At 36.3% G+C, this 20,059-nt stretch overlaps 2 protein-coding genes across 2 annotated transcripts in view; both read right to left on the bottom strand.

Moving 5' to 3' along the window:
- The window catches only part of LOC127850799 (E3 ubiquitin-protein ligase XIAP-like), a 46,962-nt gene extending 46,892 nt beyond the window's left edge, over positions 1-70 (bottom strand). The window contains exon 1 of the mRNA XM_052384112.1: positions 6-70. The gene's annotated coding sequence lies outside the window, so the exon portion shown is untranslated. The remainder of the gene's footprint in view (positions 1-5) is intronic.
- Positions 71-4,099: 4,029 nt separating this feature from the next.
- On the bottom strand, positions 4,100-16,490 carry LOC127850985 (5'-nucleotidase-like). Its single transcript, XM_052384395.1, has 9 exons — positions 16,149-16,490; positions 14,548-14,761; positions 13,918-14,103; positions 12,354-12,551; positions 11,865-11,996; positions 8,601-8,726; positions 8,180-8,335; positions 7,535-7,729; positions 4,100-5,640 (listed from the first exon to the last, which is right to left on the bottom strand). Exons 1-9 carry the CDS (start codon positions 16,488-16,490, stop codon positions 5,456-5,458), a joined length of 1,734 nt encoding a protein of 577 aa, XP_052240355.1. The 3' UTR covers positions 4,100-5,455.
- Positions 16,491-20,059: the final 3,569 nt, after the last annotated feature.

Genomic DNA, 20,059 nt, shown 5'->3' with positions numbered 1-20,059 from the left:
CTCACAGTGCACGTTTAAAGTCCAAACTACTCGTTGAACTATTAATCACTTGTATAATGTGAAGCAATTTGTCACAACTGATAAATGGTGTAGTATATGTTTATGACTATCAATAAATATGTGAATAGTTTCGCATCAGTTTGCTTCCGGCGCGTTATATTTCAAATAAACGTTGTACTTCCGAAAGACGAATGTATCGGAATGATATATGCAAAAAGCCACGCTTGACCTTAAGTGGGAATTGTGACGCTTATGTTGTCCAACCACATACTTCTTATTAACTATTCAGTAACGTATACTAGACCGCATTCGGGGGTTAACATATGAAACATGAAATACCACATGTCGGTAATCGAAGATGGTGGTTAACCAGTGAGTGTTGCACCCATGGCATGATACACGATCGGATAGGGAAATCACCAAAATAACACCTACATACGCATACTTTCTGTATTGTATTGGTAATTCAGTCCGGTGATGATCGCAATGAGGTGTTAGTGGGGGTGTTTGCTTAAACCGCACCCATTGAATTGTAAGAGTAGTACGTTTTACTTTTGAAGAGGTATTACAGCGAGAAAGCTGTATAAAGAGGCATTTAAACATGAGTCTTTTATTTCACATAAATTCAGTTTAGGATTCAACTTTTGTCAATAAGTAATTAATAAAGGTATGAATCTCATGGATTTGTTTGAATTTTTCTCAAGCATTCAGTTGCATCTTCTTAATTCGATCATCTAATTCTTTTTATAAGACAATAGTAGTACAATACAAATATTATTTATTTGGCTACAGACCAAAAAAGATTTCGAATTTAACTTGTATGTAGTCATAGCTCAAAGATAGATAGATTATTATTTTAACACAGACGCTCGGTAAAAGGCAGAGTTTTCAATGAATTAGATTTACCTTAATCTCACCGGACGTTAACATTTTCTTTAAATCCACAAAACACGTTTGTACATTGACTAGTGTTTAAAGAGTCAACATTAATCTCCGACAGTTTGAATTAATCTACAAGGACTCCAAACGTTTAGATGTTGCGCCCAGATATGTTGCATGTTTCAATGTACTGTGAACTGAATCGGAAAATCTTCGGATGTTATCGTGATTTTTACATGGCGAACTTCATTTGACAAAACGACAATTGCGTCTCAAATCGTGTTAAGGCGGACAGTGTATTGAAACTTGACAGTACTGGGCTTCGCTATTTAAATTGCGTACTCAAGTGTGTGGACACCGTTTCATTTTGAAAAACAACCAGCTATCGGATAGGAACAATAGGTTGATCCCCTGAAGAGTTAGTGACAATAAAAAATGTATTACACTATAATATATGTTAACGCATGGATTTTATTTATCAGCACACGAGTTTGTTCGAGATTACATGATTTCACAATCTCACCTTCGTATCACCTTTTTTAAGGTAAAACACTTAATTTTATTTTTGAATAGCCTTGTTTAGGAAGGTTTCGAGTTCAACCAAACATGAGTACGTTAATGGCCTTGAAGCGCCCACCCAAGTTCGCGGTTCACCAAGCTTCGAAAAATGGACCTGGTTTTTGACACCACTTGTTCCATATTTAAACATTTCCCTGCTATTGTCAAGATAAATCATTTTACAAAATTACATTTATATCGAATTATCAGTGTGGCTTTTAGGGTCCTTCTGGGTTTTTTAAGATTTGACCTGATGATCCAGAATCAATCTTGGATATATATGGTTAAGATTAATATTCTGACAAGGATGCATCAAGGTTAAGTCATAAATGTGGCTCTTAAAGTGACTTAAAGTTGATTTTTAATGGTGACCTAGGTTAAGGATTCCCATGACATGGGTTTGAACCTGACCTAGATCATTTCAAGATAAACATTCGGGCCAAGTTTCATAAAGACTGAATAAATACGTGGCCTCTTAATATGGTAACAAGAAATCCTTGATCTGGGGATCTAGGTCTCCCAAACATAATATAGGCCTATATATTGTCAAACATGTTGCGAATAGAGTGGTAACAATGTGTGTCAATCATTTTAACAAGTGATCTTGATTTTGGACGCACTAGACGCAGATTCAAACTTGGCATATATATTGTCAAGATAATATTCTGACCAAATTTTATCATAACTGAGTTATACATTAAGCTTTAATAGTGGCAACAAGGTGTGAATCAGATTTGACTTAGTGGCGTAGTTTGATCGCGCATTACCTCAATTTAGACTAGGCCAATTAAATGTCAAGATAAACAAAACATTCTGACTAAGAGTACAATGTAATTACAATTGAGTCATTAATATGGGTTCTAGAATGGTAACACAGTTTTTTTTAGTTAGCACACGGTGACCCAGTGAGTGTACGCATCTGACACAGATAAACACCATGGCGTAGTTTCATTAAGACGTCGTCATAAATGTGGTCTCCAGAATGGTTACAACGTGTTTCTAAAAGTTTAAATGAATTCAGTAATGAATGTGGCATCTGTAGTTGTTATACGGTGCTTCTAAGATTTGACCTGGTGACCTAGTTTATTGGGGCATTTGACCCAGATATGGTACCATTAAAAGAGCCACTCGTTGTAAAAACAATCCCAAGATAAGTAAAATGTTAAACAATGTCTTTTTTTCTCAATAAATGTAAAAATAACGTTTTTTTTTCAGTGTACCTTTTCTTAAAATCATAAGCTTAGTCTTATAAGTATTTACACACAGCTTCCATTTTTCACATTAAGCTTCTAACAAGTGTAATCTGTTTTGAAGTCCAGTTTCAGTCACTGATAGCAGTACGATATCATCTTCATGTCATAGCAAAAATAATTTTAAGATACCTATATCTCTAGCCCTCGGAAGTCACGTGATATAAAATGTTCTTCAATGTTGTTAAGGTACATTGAAAATAAAAATGCTCAGAGCGATTCACCTTGTCTTACACAAAGAAAGCATTCACAATCTTCAAAATCTTCACTGAGCTGATTATTATTTTTTACTTTCGATCTAACGGTAAAATACATCGCTTTAATTATATCTAGCATTTTCCCTCTAACCCGATGTATTATTCACGTACACTCGTTTATTTCAATGCTATAATTATTTGTTTAATAGTAGATAGTAATAAATTAAATGGAGTATAACAATACTGTGGACAGCTGATGAGTTGTTTTTAATTTGTTGATTGTTTGTCATTGAATTGCAGTCAACATGTGGGCTCATGGAATAAAACATCAGGCAATTATTTCGTGCAATACAACCCGGCGAAACTCCTCAGATATGTACTGTTCTCAATGTGCTATCTGCAGTTAATACTGTAAGACATACAATCATTAAGCATTGTTAAACTCGAGTCACCTCTGTGTAATTAAATTTACACAGAGCCTTATTCTAGAAAAATCGGGGATTAATGCATGTGTAGTCCGCACAGGCTAATAGTAGACGACACATTCAACTGTTACGGTATTGTTCGTTTAAATCCAGGCCAAGCAGAAAATGTCGTCACTGATAAGCCTTTGCTGACTCCATTAAGTCACATGGGCTGCTCACATATAAACCAAAATACCGTGTTAATATTTTGTCCTTGCTGTGCTTGCACTAGATATACATTTAGTCGCTTTTTCATGTTCGACGTATGAATAAAAAAGGCTGCCCTCGTAAAAGGGAAATGCAATAAATACATTTCCTTTTTCATTAACTGTATGAAAGTCTATGGTTGTTGTTTTAAACTGTGTAATAAAACATAAACAACTATTTGCAAGCTTGATTTATTAACAACAAATTTTACTTGAGCATTACCTAATTGCACGGAGTTTTAATTTTTATTTATATTAGTTTCAATGCCAGAAAATACTATTAACATCTGAAACGCCGTGTGGCAACATTTCCAGCTTCATATTCAAGTGATAGACGTATTATAAATTTCCTGTTTAAAATAATCGTCAATGACGGGAAATTTTAAAACTTTTCTGACAAGAAACCGTAAACAAGATCTTCACACGAGTGTGGGATATTCCAGCCGTTACCATATGTTGAATCATACGTAGGTAAATAATAATAAAGTAACACTTATTTTTTCGTATATTTTCATAACCAAACTCTGACGCTAAAATATAAACCATATACAGGTAAATTAGTTTATATAAAATGATATTTTGAAATCAGTATTCACAAAATAGGTATTATTTAACTATTTACAAGATTTCTATATCATACAGTTCACAGTTACACAAAAAATGATAACTTAACACGAACATCATTATTCCCTACTACTATAAGTACATGAATCGAATTGCATAAATCTACATGATGTCTCTTTTTTTTTTAATGTATAATATTTGCTTTATCCTACTTCTTCAAAGATGCATTGAAGGTACATTCGATAATGTGTGTTTTGTAACGAAAAAGAACATTACTATGTTTCGGACGTTTTAAAAAGGAAATTCGATTTAAGGGTTCATAAATCAAATATTTGAATACATGTATATTCAAGTCGTAAAAAACAGATATAAATGTATGATTATTAAGGGCAATTTTCCATACGTTAAGAACAAACAAAACATGCTAAACGCCTTAACAAATATGCAAATAATTAAACAGTCCCTACAAACAACATAATTAGTATATTGCTTATATGACTGATTACGTTTCAAATGGGATTTATTGACCTGAAACAGATAGTTATGGAATTAATAAGGGATTGAAATACCAATAGTTATAAGGAAGGCACTGGTCTTAAGTAATCAAGCACTGGCATGCTCACGCAGGTCGTGTGTAAAGAATTTGTAAGATTATACGTCCAGATGATTGATGTATGCCCAGATGATTGGTGAATGACATGATTGGTGCATGGCCATCAATCATACGCGCCACCTCCCTTTCGAGATGCATTAATACAAAAGCCAACAATACTCCCCAGGCAGCGTTTAAGACCGGATGTTTTTTATAAATTGCGACATCGTGATGTTTTCAAAGCAAATCGACTTATGTTGCCTGGGTGAGGAGCAAATTTCCAATACATGTAATCGTTAACGAAATCAAGACATAAAAGTTGTTGTATAAACAAAAACATTGCCTTCTAGTTGATCAAATAAATACTTTACATTTATCCAAAAAGAAACTGAGCCAATGCCAAGGAGAAGGCGCTAAGGAAAGGAGGAGCTCCAAAGCACAATATATGATTTAGCAATCGTATCACAATAATGACATCACATGACTTAGATTTTATAGATTTTTCATCTGATTTTTTATTTTTCAACGAAAAAAAACGTACAACTAAATCTATAAATAGTTTACACAGGTTTCAAATAAAAACTCAAAACGATGTCAGTAATCAAAAATACAAGGACCCAAGCCAATCACGAAGTCATCAACCGGAATTAAACCGATTGTACAATATGTGTACACGACAAACAGAAACCGCTTTAAATGTAAGGCAACGATAAAAGTTTAACTTACTTTATCACTTAATACAGAATCAAGAAAGCAAATATAAACATAATGTCAAAAGAATTGCCATAGGCGCCATTCCACTAACAAATTTGTCAGTACCGGAAGTCGTCGGACCGCTAGGTGTTTGGAATTGTATCCGGCCCTCCACGCTAGGGTAAACTGGAGCGTGTTTCGCCAGGTATGCCATGGTAACTTCAACATCCAAAGTGTCTGAAGAAAAGAGCAAATCGTGTTACAACATGTTAATACAATACAAGATTATGATATTATGTTATTATATTAAATTGTTGTGTACTAAATGCATAAATGTACGAATGTGTGACCTGGCATACTTAAAAAATATAAGCAATTATTTTTCTTTAAATCAAATGCCATTACTACTATTTAAACAAGAATACTATGTTGTATCAATTTAAAAATGTTGTTCCTAAAATCAGTCTCCACTATCTGGCGTTGCTGCGGGCATGGACTGGAAGTAACCACTGCGAGCAGATTTGTAAAGTAAATGTTGCTATTAGTGTCGCCTTGCACAGTACTTGTTGTGTGTATGCCTCCTTGAATGGATAGTGTTGCAATACCTGCCATATTGCAAAGTTAATATTGCAATACGCGATGTCACCTTGAAAGGTTCATGTTGTGTGTGTGTCTCATTGAATGGTTATTGTTGCAATGCGTGCCCTATTGCAAAGTTAATATTGCAATACGCGGTGTCACCTTGCATGGTAAATGTTGTGTGTATGCCTCCTTGAATGGATAGTGTTGCAATACGTGCCCTATTGCAAAGTTAATATTGAAATACGCGATGTCATCTTGCAAGGTTCATGTTGTGTTTGTGTCTCCTTGAATGGTTATTGTTGCAATACGTGCCCTACTGCAAAGTTAATAATGCAATACGCGGTGTCACATTAGAAGGTTAATGTTACGATGTGTGTCTCGTAACAAGGTTAATGATATGACGGCTTCGCATGCGAGGATATTTTTATGTCACTTAAGTCACTTTGCAAGCGTAATCTTACGTGGCGAATTCATTGAAAGCGTAATGTTGCAATTTGTAGTAACATTGCAAGATTTATGTTGCGAAACTTGTCATATAGATAATATTGGCATGTAGGTCCTCCTGCAGAATTAATGTTGTGATGCGTGATACAGTTTAATGTTAATATTGTGATGCTTTTCCCCTGTTATGGTTACTGCTGCAATTCTTGGATCCTTGCAAAAATAATGATGCGATGCGAGCTACATTTTAATGTTAATATTGTGATGCTTTACTCATGCTATGGTTGCTGTTGCTATTCTTGGATCCTTGCAAAAATAATGTTGCGATGCGAGCTACAGTTTTAGGTTAATATTGTAATGCTTTACTCGTGTTATGGTTACAACTTCAATTATTGGATCCTTGCAAGAATAATATTGCGATACGAGCTACAGTTAGAGTTAGAGTTAATATTGCTTTACTAATGTTTTGGTTACTGCTGCGATTCTTTGCTCGTTGCAACAATAATGTTGCTATGCGTGTCCAGGGTGCAGAATCAAAGGGGTTTACACACGGGCTGGACAGCATGTAAAGTTGTAAACACAAGATTTTGTTTTCAAATATGTCAAGTTATTCAAATAAATAAAAATCTTAAGTGCATAAAAGACAGTTTGTCTTGAAGTTTGTGCCGATATCTTAAGAAGTAAGAATAAATCATTGAATACATATGAAATCGTCGACAAAATTTCACGTTGCGTGAAACATAACCGTGCAGTACAAACGGAATTTTTGAACAAAAACACAGGCTTCTTAAATTAAGTAATTCTGATGTACTTCACATTGCAATAATCAGCATAAAAATCTGTCTGTAATGCACTAGTTGAAGTTCTTACGAAAAATTGTTTAAACAAGTTATTTGAAAAAAAGAACCAATTACCGGTGTGTTTACATCCATTAACATTTAATTGGAAACCCCACAGAGTCACGTGATCCTTCATCCTGGTGTCACATAAGCTTAATAGCAAATTAAGAGTATAGACTGTGGACTACATATATCGAGTCAAATGACAATTTGTAAATTAAAGAAGTTCAACATTGAGGAGGTACTATCCCGTAAAATCGCGTTCTTACTTAAAGGCAGATGCTCTATGGGCTGAAAATTAAAGCCGTCTCCGCCACCGACGATGAATGCTGGTAGAAGAATTGGATAAATGGCGTCGTCCTTCAACGGGGAGTAATTCGGTATGTCACACTCAAGGCAACGCACCTGTACGTCGACCACACGATGCATGGAGGGCTTTAGCAGGTTATATGTTACATGTAAACCTGTAATATGTAATAAATAACTTGTTCATGGTAATCGATTGTTTGTTTCATAAACGAAGATTACAATACTCGTTTTTTAAGTCCAATGATACACTTTAAAGTTTCTCATGACATTTGTTAAAAATATGTATACCGGTATATTTTTGAAACGAGCTACATCTTTTTGTGAAGGTTGGGAAAATTAATACATGAATAACTCTTGTAACATTAACATCGAATTATTCATATTTCCTCTCAAGTTTCGTGAGGATCGCAAACCGTTTTGAAACAAAATCTAGTGGTTTTTCACTGTGAATCATACAAAAAACTAAGTTTGCGGTCAACAAAAAAAAGGAATCATGTCTGCACCCGCTCGAAGTTTGTACGATAATGTGCTAAATGAGAATATATTTTGAAATTTTTTTTAAGCCATGATAGCTGAAGGGATTTAAAAGACCATCCCGTGGTTACCTGCAAACTGCATGAACCTGCCGTGCGCATCAACTGGGTTGTACTCCCCCACGCTCCACTCGAGCTGCTCGCGGAGGTTTGCGCCCGTCACCGTGATCAGGTCCACCTCTCCCTGGAACGGCTGAACGGTGTTTGCGTTCCCAGTGGTGATGTTACCTTGGTGATGAATGATAAGATGATATAGTTATTGTTTGCGGTGTAATTTCATAATTGAATTCACGATTGTTTGAGTTTATTTTGGTGGCGTTAGTTCTGACAGTGTTGGGTGTATGTTAGCAGAAGTGAGGAAAGTGGTATCATCACTATCTGAAGACGCAGCAATTTACATGGGGTCTTGTTGTCCATCAGTTTTTAGTTTGGAAAACAAACATAATGTTAAGCACGTAGGTCTTATCTGATACACTAATAATGTTTGACAAACCTTTCTGGATAGAAGCGCGGATGCCACCGCTGTTCAACATAGCAATAGCGGACAGGGCCCACGTGGTATTGGCGTGGTTGAAGCCTTTGACATAATAGTCCACCATAGCGTCCGTCATCAGGTTACCTGTTTAATGGTAACGATTATTTGCGTACTTATTTATCAAACAACACAAAAACTAACTGTGTGGTCCATTTATAAGTCCTTTTTTGCCAGCATATGACATGTATTATTTACAAATACAGTGGATTTATATTTGCAGTAAAGACCTGTACTGACTGATATTGATAAAATCCCACAAGTCTATATACGGATGGAATAGAATCGATGGGAAACGGGACGGCTAGCTCATTTGGTAAAAAGCTGGACTGCAAACTTGATTTTTAGCCATATTTCATGGATGGTGACTGTTCAAGACATCCTTTTTTACGGTCACAAACCCCCTTCTTCTACGATTTGAATGTGGCAGTTGTAAGTAACTGGCTTAGTACATGGACACTCAGAAATGGGAAATCAAATACTAGTAACAAAGAAGAAAAGTTGGTTAACCGATCGCCATGATATGATTAAAATACTGTTGAAAACAGGGTAAATCTAATTGAATCGTGCTCTGTGAAAAGAGGGTTTAATGCATGTGTGTAAAATGTAGTCCCGGATTAGCCTGTGCAGTCCTCACAGGCTAATTACGAACGACACGTTCCGCTTTTATTGATATTCTTCGGTTCAGGAAACTTTTTTAAGTCTCTTCTTAGCAAACATCTAGTTCAGACGGAAAATGTCATCCCTGATTAGCCTATGAGGACTGCACAGGCTAATCTGGGACACTTAACGCATATACATTAAACACCGTATTCACAGAGCATGGCTTAATTTAAAAAAAAACATCAAACAAACGACCGTCTAAGCGTAAACTTCTGGCTCAATAGTCAGTAAATCTCCACGCAGATTTTTGACTGGTTTCGAGTATATCTCTTATCGAATTCATGCCATCATATAAAATCACAGTAATCGATTCCAATATTCATTAAATTATTTATGTTATATATATACAGTCGAAACTGACCTAACGGCCACCTGAATTTACCGGTCACCTGCAGACAACGGTCAGTCTGGAATCCCCCCGACGAAAAACACTCTTTATTACACTTGAATTCAACGGCCACCTGTCCATAACGGCCAACGGCCACTACATTCCACTCCGAAATTCATGTTTGACCTGAAATCAACGGTCACGCGTCAGTCGTCTCGAGTCGTCTCGAGTCGCGAAAATTAAAAACACAGCAAATCATGTGTCCGTCTATTTTGCGGTAAAAGCGTCTGATAGCGGTAATTGTCCTTGATATTATAAAAGCGGCCCGCTGCGAGTAAACAAACAATTTGTGCATCCATGACCGGTATGTAAAATTGTTTCACCATTATTATTGAATTTTCATTTTGATTGCATTAAAAGAACAATTGTCTGCATCTCATTTTGCTACCAGTTGTTTATTAAAATATATTTTATATTGGTTACTTTACATGACTAACCCACTCCTCTAAGCCGAAATGATCCGTAAAACAAAATTGTGTCTTTGTGTCGTATGAACGAATCTGCACTAAAACTAAATTTAGGTTCACATCGTACATGCATGATCAGTTGTTTAACGAAAAGACGGTTGATATTCAAATGCATTTTTTTTCTCTCTCCGGGATAGTGTTTTAGTATGTTGATTTAACAAATATAAGTGTACATTGTATATGAAGTGAAAATACCAAAAATAAACAACGGTTGCGATAGCCAGCTATAAACTGTTAGATGCCCATAATATAACTTTAAACCGGTGACATTAACAATAACAATGTGTATTAATAGCAATTATCGTCTGCATGCATAACGCATTAGCGCGTGACAAAGTCAATTGATCTGTATCGGTGATTAAGTGTTAAAAACAATATTAAGCTGGCGAGTGTTTTTATAAGAAGGCGATAAGAGGATTAGTGATCAACTTTAATGGCAAAACATGGACTGATTTGCAACATTTAAAGCGTCTGAAAGCGGTAATTGTCTATGATATTATAAAAGCGGCCCGCTGCGAGTAAACAAATTATGAGGTGTTGAGAAGGTTTCTTTTCCGGGGATAATTGTGGGTGTATCTTCTAAAGAAAATGTTTCAGAGTTTATAACTTGTTGAAAGTAATTATCGCTTAATTAAATGACCGCTATTTCTTTGATTTAGAACGGTACAATTACACCGTACTATCGGTTTATGACACCGAATCCGCTTTTTAGACTTTTACGGACGTGACGTCAACGGAACGTGACAAGCTTTATTTACTGAATGAATGAGATGCACGAGAAAACAATTATACCAGCGTTGATAAAGTCATTGTTTAATTTAACATTATGAAATAAAATCAATCTAAAAGATAGTATTCTCTATTATTCAATGTACACGCGTCAGTTAATGCTGTTATTATGCTTTGTTAATGCAATGAGCATTTGTTTTACACTGTATGCAAACGACTGGGTGGGGTAACGACGTAGTAATACTACCAACTGACCAACCTTCTTAAAATTGTGATCCGAATTCAACGGTCACCTGTGGACAACGGTCACTTTGATCATTTCCCTTGACTGACCGCTGAATTCAGGTTTGACTGTATACATATAGTGTTTAGCAAGCTTAATGTCATTTTGACTGCAAGTAATGTATAGATAAAGTATTTCAAATTACTAAAATGTATAAATAATCATTAAATGATTATGTAGAATCACTTTTTATTTTACGCTTTCCGGTGGTTAATAGAGAAATATCAGTGAAATAAAACTGGTATTTCACTGTTTTCATAGTGAAAAATAACAGTGAAAAATATCGATATTTTTAACTGTTAAACGGTAAAATGACGTAATTGTTTCGACGAAATGACGTCATAAATCTAGCGAAATCATGCAGTTAAACTCTTTTACTATGTAAATAAGCGGTGAAAAAAAGAATAAATAAAAATAAAATTTGTTGGATTCGATGGGATATCGATTTTAATTCACTCGTGATAATAACAAATACATATTTTATATGATCACTCGTAAAATAAAATCGATATTCCATCGAATCCAACAAATATCCTCTATGATGGCAATTGTTATCTTTAACAGATATCGCTTCTATATCACGCTGTCTGACGGATCAAGCCAACTGTTCAGAAAGCGACGTGTTTCATGTGGCACAACGTTAATTCTTATCAAGGGCGGTATATTTAGTCATAGAAGTCATATGGTGGACTTACCAAGGTTGCATTCTCGCAGTCGACAGATTTCGCGTCGACCATCCAACGTCACTAACGTTTCACCGATAACGTTAGTTTTAAGGGCGTCCACATCCAAACGCCAGGTGGCCACTTCCGCAAGCAAACCGGGGTCTATAAATATAAATTTGAAAGTGTATTTAAACTCTCGTGTATATGATCTTTTTTCGAAAATAATCGAAAACAGTGACAAAAATAAGTGAAAGCAAAACATTATAGATTACTTTATAATGTGAAAACTCCTTAAGCAAACTCAAAATGTCCTTTGGTAGTGTGTTGTAATTGGTGTTACCTTAATTTATTTTGTAAACTGCCGAGACATTATGTTTTTATCTCTTCCTTTTGTAATGGAGTTTGGGCATGTAAACGTGTTGGTTAAAAACAAGCCTACATTTATAGACACTTATGTGAATATTTCATTTTATATGAAATAATATTGTTATTTCCTTCACCGTTCAAAGCTATACCTACCTTCCGGTACGCTTGCGTCTAGAAAAATCGGATTCCCGCCGTAACTCATGACGGCACCGCTTGCGTCAAAAGTGACGTTAAGATACCCGAGGTACTTTCCGAACGTGTAATCCTGCACCACGAGTGCCCGACCACCCTGAGGCTGCTGAACGACTACAGGGTATACGTCGACGGGACTTTCATTCGACGGGGGTGTCCCTGCAAACACAAAATATATGAGTCTAGGTAGGGAAAACGGGGCTTAATGCATGTCCAAGATTAGCATGTGCAGTCCGCAACGGTTTATCAGAGACGACACTTTCCGCCTTAACTAGATATTCGATAAGAAGATACTTCCTCTAAACGAATAATTCCATCACAGCAGACACTGTCCTGATTAGCCTATGCGGACTGCACATGCATTAAGCCCCGTTTTCTTAGAGCACGGCTAACATTATTTGAAGTTTGATTTCTTCTTTAAAGATATACGATTATCAACAGTTGTTTGTTTTTACTAATATCTTTGGATAAAGTAGGGAAAACTACCAGAATTATTTTCCTATTTCTCACATCACGGCTCACAGTATTTAAAGTTAAATTTCTTCACTAAAGATATAAGGTAATCAACAGCTGTTTGTTTCTACTAACATCTTTCGAAAAAGTAGGGAAAACTATCGTAATTATTTTCCTATGTAATAGGTTGAGCTTGATTTAAATCTTCCAAGCATCTTTCTTTAGGAAAGAATGCACCATTTTTTCTTTTCATGCAAAAGTTAACCTGGCGAATACGATCAAATACGATAGATATAATCACAAACTCAACGTGGAATACCCATAAATAGAAGTTCCGATTAGTTGAAACAATAAACCATTTTCAATTCTAACCAGCAATGCATTGTGCTGCAGTCATTTTTTTGGGTGTGTTTCTGTTGTAAAAAACAACTTTTATACATTTTATTGCATGTAACTAATACCAACAAAAACGTTAATGTAATTTGCAGAATTTCTTGCTGTTCGTTGTGTATCCAAATATTAAGTACTTAATTGGATTTAGCTGGATACAGTTATTTTAAACGAATTAAATCACATCATTGTCGTAACAAGTAACGATCAGACAGATGTTTGTGGCGGTATAATAACACGGCCTGTAATCTTTGGCGCCACTACATTTTAGGATATTTATGAAAGATTCACGTGACCTTCAAAGCTGGTGCCAATGACCCGATGTTGAACAAAGCAACGAATTATAATGGGAATAATCTGGCTAAACATCCACTATGTAACAACTTGTCCAGCACGTTCCAAAATGCGTTGCGATTGTATATCTCTATTCAATGATGGATGGATAAACAGCACATTAACAGTGCTCTTTTGTTTAAAGGCATAATATGCTCAAACTGTATAAAGCCTACGTACTTACAGAAATGGTGTTGTTTAGAGGTTTGTCATGTCCAGTCATTTGCGCCAAATTAAATGGAACTTTGGTTCGTATATGTCATTGCAACTCCAAAATAAGATGGCGCCAGATAGTATAGGCCGTGCAATAATTTAACATTAATTATTGACATGTGATGTCCCGTGTTACCCGTGTAAAGGAATGTGTCGGTGTGACCGCCGACGACGACGTCAATGCCGTCAATCTTCGCGATCTCCTTGTCCATCGTGTGACCGGCATGACCGAGGGCGATAATCTTGTTGACGCCGGCGGCCTGCAGGACAGCCACCTCGTACCGGATGCTGGCGATTTCGTCATTGAATGTCAACGTCGGGCCTGATGAGAGAATTTTCTCGAAATACATTATTATGACATTTGTTGTTGTTTCCGCTGTTGTTGTTCAATCAACCATCGTAGTTAATGATGTCAAACCTCCATTAAACATTTAATCTACCCTGGCATTGGTTATTTAATTTGTTTATTCCTGTACATTTTTTCTCAAAGCTTTATATATATATATATATATATATATATATATATATATATATATATATATATATATATATATATAACCTCCATTAAACATTAATCTACCCTGGCATTGGTTATTTAATTTCTTTATCCCTTTTTTCTCAAAGCTATATTTTTAAATCATGCACGTGTGTGTATGCGTGCATTTGTCCGTACTTGCGCGCGTTTATCAGTCCTTTCGTATATTTTATAGCAATCCCTTCTTTAAATAAATTATTCTAGGCACATAGTTTGAAAATAAAAACGAACCTGCACTGGAAATAAACACGGTTTCTTGTGTTGTGTATCCTATAATGCCTATTTGTTGTCCTCCCACAGTCTTTATCACGCTTTCACTGAACTTCCCCTGCAGCCGAGGCTCCCTTGTGACGTCAATGTTGCTGCTGATGACGTCGCAAGTTACGTTATCCAGAAATCGAGCAAGCCCCTCGACACCCAGATCGAACTCATGATTACCAAGCGCCTACAGAGAGTCGCGTTTACACGTTTATACGAGCGTGTCAGTGTTTTGTCGGGAAAAATGGGGACGTAATCCTAACTTATATCTCTGTATAAAATTAAATTTTCCTCACATTTACTTCAGCATTTTCGACAGAAGCTTTATTTTAAAACAATATATGAAGTTCACCATACAACATATGAAGATACATTTAAAGGAAACTTTTCACATGTTTTGGCACGTATTGAAGTTTGTCTTCAAATGCTTTATATTGATAAATGTAAACATAGGATATAAAAAGCTCCAGTAAAAGACAAGAGTAAAATTAAAGAAAGAAAAAGGTAAACCTGCACGGGGCTCGAATCACTGACCCTGGAGTGAAAGAATAACGCTTAGACCACTCGGTCAACCGTGCTCTTTCGATGTGTGATGTATTTAATACTTTTTGTAAGCAATCCTCGTAGTGACACAAAATATAACGACAATAACAGAACTCTCGATATTACCCCATTATATCGCGTTGAAACGCTTTATGATTTCAGGTTTTTAATCCTATGCAAGCTGGGAAATTTATCGTCTGCTAAAATGTCATCTGCTGAATTTCTAAAATTAGCATTTTCTTCGATTTTTTTTTTCAAAGAATACTATCAGAATAGCAAACAGTTTGGATCCTGATGAGACGCCACGTTCTGTGGCATCTCATCTGGATCCAAACTGTTTGCAAAGGCCTTCAAAATTCGGTTCCATTTGGCACTGAAAAGAGTTAAATCATCAAAAGATGCATATTTTCGATGGATATTTTAGAGCATGTAAATGTTCAGTATTACTGTTTCCTCACAAATGTCTAAAACGAAAATTTGCCTTTTCACGTTTTGGTATTTGACACAATTAAAAAAAATGTTTCAGATTCGCAATTTTCGTTGTAGTTATGATATTTGTGAAGAAACAGTAATACTGAACATTAAACATGCTCTAAAATATCCATTATATGCATATTTTGACGATTAAAAAAACCCCGAAAATTATAAAGCGTTGTAACGCGAAACGATTGAATAACTTGGAGAGTTATGTGGCTGTCGTTATATTTTGTGCCACCACGACGATTGCTTATATAAATTGTAAAATACATAACACACTGAAAGATAACGTATTGCCGAGTGGTATAAGCTTTAGACTTTTACTCAAGCGGTCAGTGGTTCGAGCCCAGTTAAGGGTTACTGTTTTATTACTTTAATTTATTTCTTTGCCAACACCTGTTAAAAGGTGCCTTTAAAGTGACCGAGCTATTCATCTTCAACGAACATATAAATCAAACCATTATACGCTTTATTGGTAATTCATATTGCTAATATTGGAACGTCGTTAACCGATTTAAATACGTAAAAAATATGTTTATTTCGTCATCACTTACCATGACGTCATATCCAAGTTTATTCATAAAATGAGCAGCGGCCAGTCCCTTATAGACGATGAACCACAGTGTACCCATAAACTGGTCACCAGCGTCTAAAAGTAGCACATTGCTATGACTACGACGTATCTCGTTGAGCTTTGTCAGTCGCCTAGCAACGCCTCCAAAACACTGGCCACTTCCGGCCTCTTTCTCGCTACAATCCGAACCGTATTTGTTGAACTGTTCGAATCTCGCGTGTACGTCGTTTGTGTGAAGAATGGTTAGGTCAAATGCCAAACTTGTCGTTACCATGGTAACCAAACAAACAACTAAGATGGCGTCCTGCCTCGCCATTTTCATCATTAGCAGCACAAAGGTCACCTACAAAAAAAGCAATGATAAGCATTATCGTTCGTTTCCGTTTCAAATGTGTGAAAACAATTTTGACATAAATTATAATAAGTTGTTTCACTTGCAATAATTAATCAAGTACCTGATATTTAACGTCAAAGCTTTTGACTTATTATATTATTAGCCTTTTAAAAATTATTTAATAAAGTTTGCGTTGACCGCATGTGTGCGAGAAAATTCGCGCGCTCGGTGTACATGAGAAATTGTAAAGATCAAAGCGATATTGCCTTCAAATGTTGGGGGCCGATTTACGATCGTCTGTCAACTACAGCTCGATTGGTCATTGTCGGCTCCTGTTACTACTTACATGTGCCCCGCGTACTCTTAAGTATACTAACATGTACCCGCGGTACGGAAAATATGCCAACAATTTAGAATGTACCCGAGTTTTATTCCCGCCCAAAATCCGATGTCGTAAAAAGCGCTACGGAATACCCAAAAAAATTCTCATAAAACAAAACCTGCATCAACATACTATTTTAAGTAGGAGTTCCGATAATATAGAGGGCATTTTACTGAATATTGACAAAAATATTAACTTAGTTTGTAGAGAAAAAGCCGACAGCGACCAATTTAGCGCTGGAATTCCCGGTACGTTTCAATGTACTTTCCGTACCCGGGGTACATTTAAGTATACTTAGCAGTACCCGAGGAGCATGTAAGTAATACCCGAGCCGACAATGACCATATGTCCAACAGTACCAAAATTATAATATTACCGTAGAAATAAGTTAAAATGGTTGACTACCGGGTATACATTTTTTATAAAATACTATTGTTTTATTTCCAAATGACCTTGTCTTTGCGATACGGCGAATAATAATAAGCATAATATGTCAACAATAATAGGTAAACACAATAATTATAAATGCATCAGAAATTTGATTATTTGCAAATTATAGTCATCTCAAGATTTAAAAATTGTTCAAACAGTTTATTATGCTGTCAATCCGTCTGTCATGTGGTAAAACCATATGTGTTTTATATAGTCTAACTACAGATGTTAATCTAACGTGTCAAAAATGTGCTATAGTCATAACTTGCAAGAAATCATGGATCGTTCATAGTGCTCGATTGGCCATTGTCGGCTCGGGTACTACTTAAATGTACCCCGGGTACTCATAAGTATACTTAAGGCAAAAATACTAACAGGTATCCGGCAAATTTTGAATGTACCCGAGTTTTATTCCCACCCAAAGCCCGATGTCGTAAAACACACGAAGGCATACAAAACAAAATTCTCTTTGAACAAAACCTGCATTACAATGCTTTTTAAGTAGGTGTTTCGATAATATAGAGTCCATTTTACAGAATATTTACATTGATATTAACATAATTAATTTGAAAAAAAGCCGACAACTACAAATTTTGCGTTAAAATTCCCGGGTACGTTTCAGTATATTTTCCGCATCCGGGGTACAATTAAGCATCATAAGAGTACCCGGGGTACATTTAAGTACTACCCGAGCCAACAATGACCAATCGAGCTCAACAACATGTATCTCTTTACTCAACTAAAGACAGTCTAAAGGCGGAGCGTCGTTGTGTTAGAAAATCTATATTGGCCAATGAGTGCGCACTCTTTGAATAAGCGAAAGCACATTGGCAGTCAATACATGCAGTAAAGTCATGAAGACGACGCGTGACGTATTTGTCATCAGCGCGTGACACTAATCAGACCCTACGGTGTACACCTCCACGATGAAATCGTGACCAGTTACTGAGAAAACTAATGATGGCAACCGGTAGTAATCCTCGTGGAAATTTCGTGCATAATGTTGACAAACATTTATTCGACCCGTGAATCATTAAAAAAATTATCGTTGAATTTATTACACACATTCGTACACGTTTTGTTGAACTCTTAAATGAGCATAATTCCAAAAATAAATCCGAAACACACTTCCGAAATTTTAATGTTAACGCGACTTTTCTAGCTTTGAATAATGTTGATCCTTTCTCTCGACAAAAAGTGTGCGAAAATCGTTCTTCATGACGTCACGTCAACCGCATGAATATCGTGGCTGTATAAATTGTTGAATCAAAATTGTTTAGCGCCGATCCCTAAATATCATGAACGGCGCGCAAATCATCAAATGTTTGTGTTTATAATTTAAAGTGATACGGAAGTATCATGCGAAAACATTTTTTTTCCAAGTAGATCTAAGTGCAATACTATGGACAGTGCTGTTTTAATTCACAGAAGTAACCCTAGTATTTCACTGACCTGACGGTATGTAATAGTGTTTAAGGTTAAACAATAAAACAGTAAAACTAAAACGTATAAAAATGGTAATTGATAACTGCCCCTCTGTTTCTGAAAAATCCACCCCTATTTTTAAAGTGAGGTGTGAATTCTCCCCCGCCTTTCTTTTGGAAATCAATCATCAAATATGTTGGACATTAAACGTATTCAACGAGTTCATATTCAAAACTAAGAAAGAAACGTAGTCTTTTTACTCTAGTCAAATGCACCCAAATAAGAATAGGTAGCGCATTTTTAATAGCATTAGGTAACCCCTCAAGCGTATATGGTTTAAAACCATTATATTGTTAAGACCGTCTGATCGAGTGACAGAGTTTCCTCTGCATGTGAATAGCGGTAAGCAAAGTTTTATTTACTATGGCGCGAGTATTTCAAACTAATGAATTCCTGTAATATTCCACCGTCATATCCAGATCCATGTTCGGTTGAAACGTTGCCAGATGATAACCGGCGTCGTATTCTTTTCCATCGAGGGTACAGTCGTTCACAGATAAACACATATCAGTTGAACGTCAACAGCTGGACCGAGAAGCCAATCGATGGATGGTCCGATGAAGTCTTATGGATGCAGACAAACGACCCAAAACCCTGCTTGATGCACAGAACGCGTGTGGAAGCGGTTACCCGCCTTTTCAGCTGATACTCACAGAACTGAACACCATGCCTGCAACATCAGCAGCCTGCAGGCGGTCCTTTAGCTCTATGAAGCGTATTAAGACACTCATACGCTCTACCATTGGCGAGGATTGCCTTACAGCGCTTGCAGTGCTCCACATTCACCGGGAAAGTGCAGCGGGCATTGAAAAGGTGATCAATACTTTTGCCTCTACGAAGAGTCGGAACATAAGTCCCTCTCATCATATGAATTGCCATATGTTGCCAAAATTGTATATATGTTAAAAATGTTTGTAACGAAACGAAAATTTCATTTTTAAAACCTATAATGAGAAAAATCGCGTCTGCGCCCACTACAGGCCTTTTCTCCTGGGTGGGGTGTCCGCGGACCCCCTAAAATGTGCCTGCACATCCTTAAAGGGCTCGCTACGCCTCTGTGTTTAACCACAATTCAAAATGGTTGTTTTATCGAATATGTACCTTAATAGCTGTATAAACATTTAATATAGAGATCTACACTTCATATGGGCTAATGCATTTTGTTTTCTACAGTTGATATATGAAGATGTACACACATATGTCTTTATTTTGATTAAAGTAAACCTTTGCAGAAATCGATCCCTGTGATCGTCTTCCC

The sequence above is a fragment of the Dreissena polymorpha genome, chromosome 11 (assembly GCF_020536995.1).
Source record: "Dreissena polymorpha isolate Duluth1 chromosome 11, UMN_Dpol_1.0, whole genome shotgun sequence".
Taxonomy (NCBI): domain Eukaryota; kingdom Metazoa; phylum Mollusca; class Bivalvia; order Myida; family Dreissenidae; genus Dreissena; species Dreissena polymorpha.
This window is presented reverse-complemented; position numbering and strand designations above follow the sequence as displayed.

Bases quoted from the DNA above. Each gene is read 5' to 3' on its own strand.
- LOC127850985 (XM_052384395.1), bottom strand. From the start codon at position 16,490: ATGAAAATGGCGAGGCAGGACGCCATCTTAGTTGTTTGTTTGGTTACC. The intron at 11,997-12,353 runs GTAGGTATAGCT...TTATATTTATAG, and splicing joins AGACGCAAGCGTACCGGAAG to ACCCCGGTTTGCTTGCGGAA. The intron at 8,336-8,600 runs GTTTGTCAAACA...TTCATCACCAAG, and splicing joins CCGCGCTTCTATCCAGAAAG to GTAACATCACCACTGGGAAC.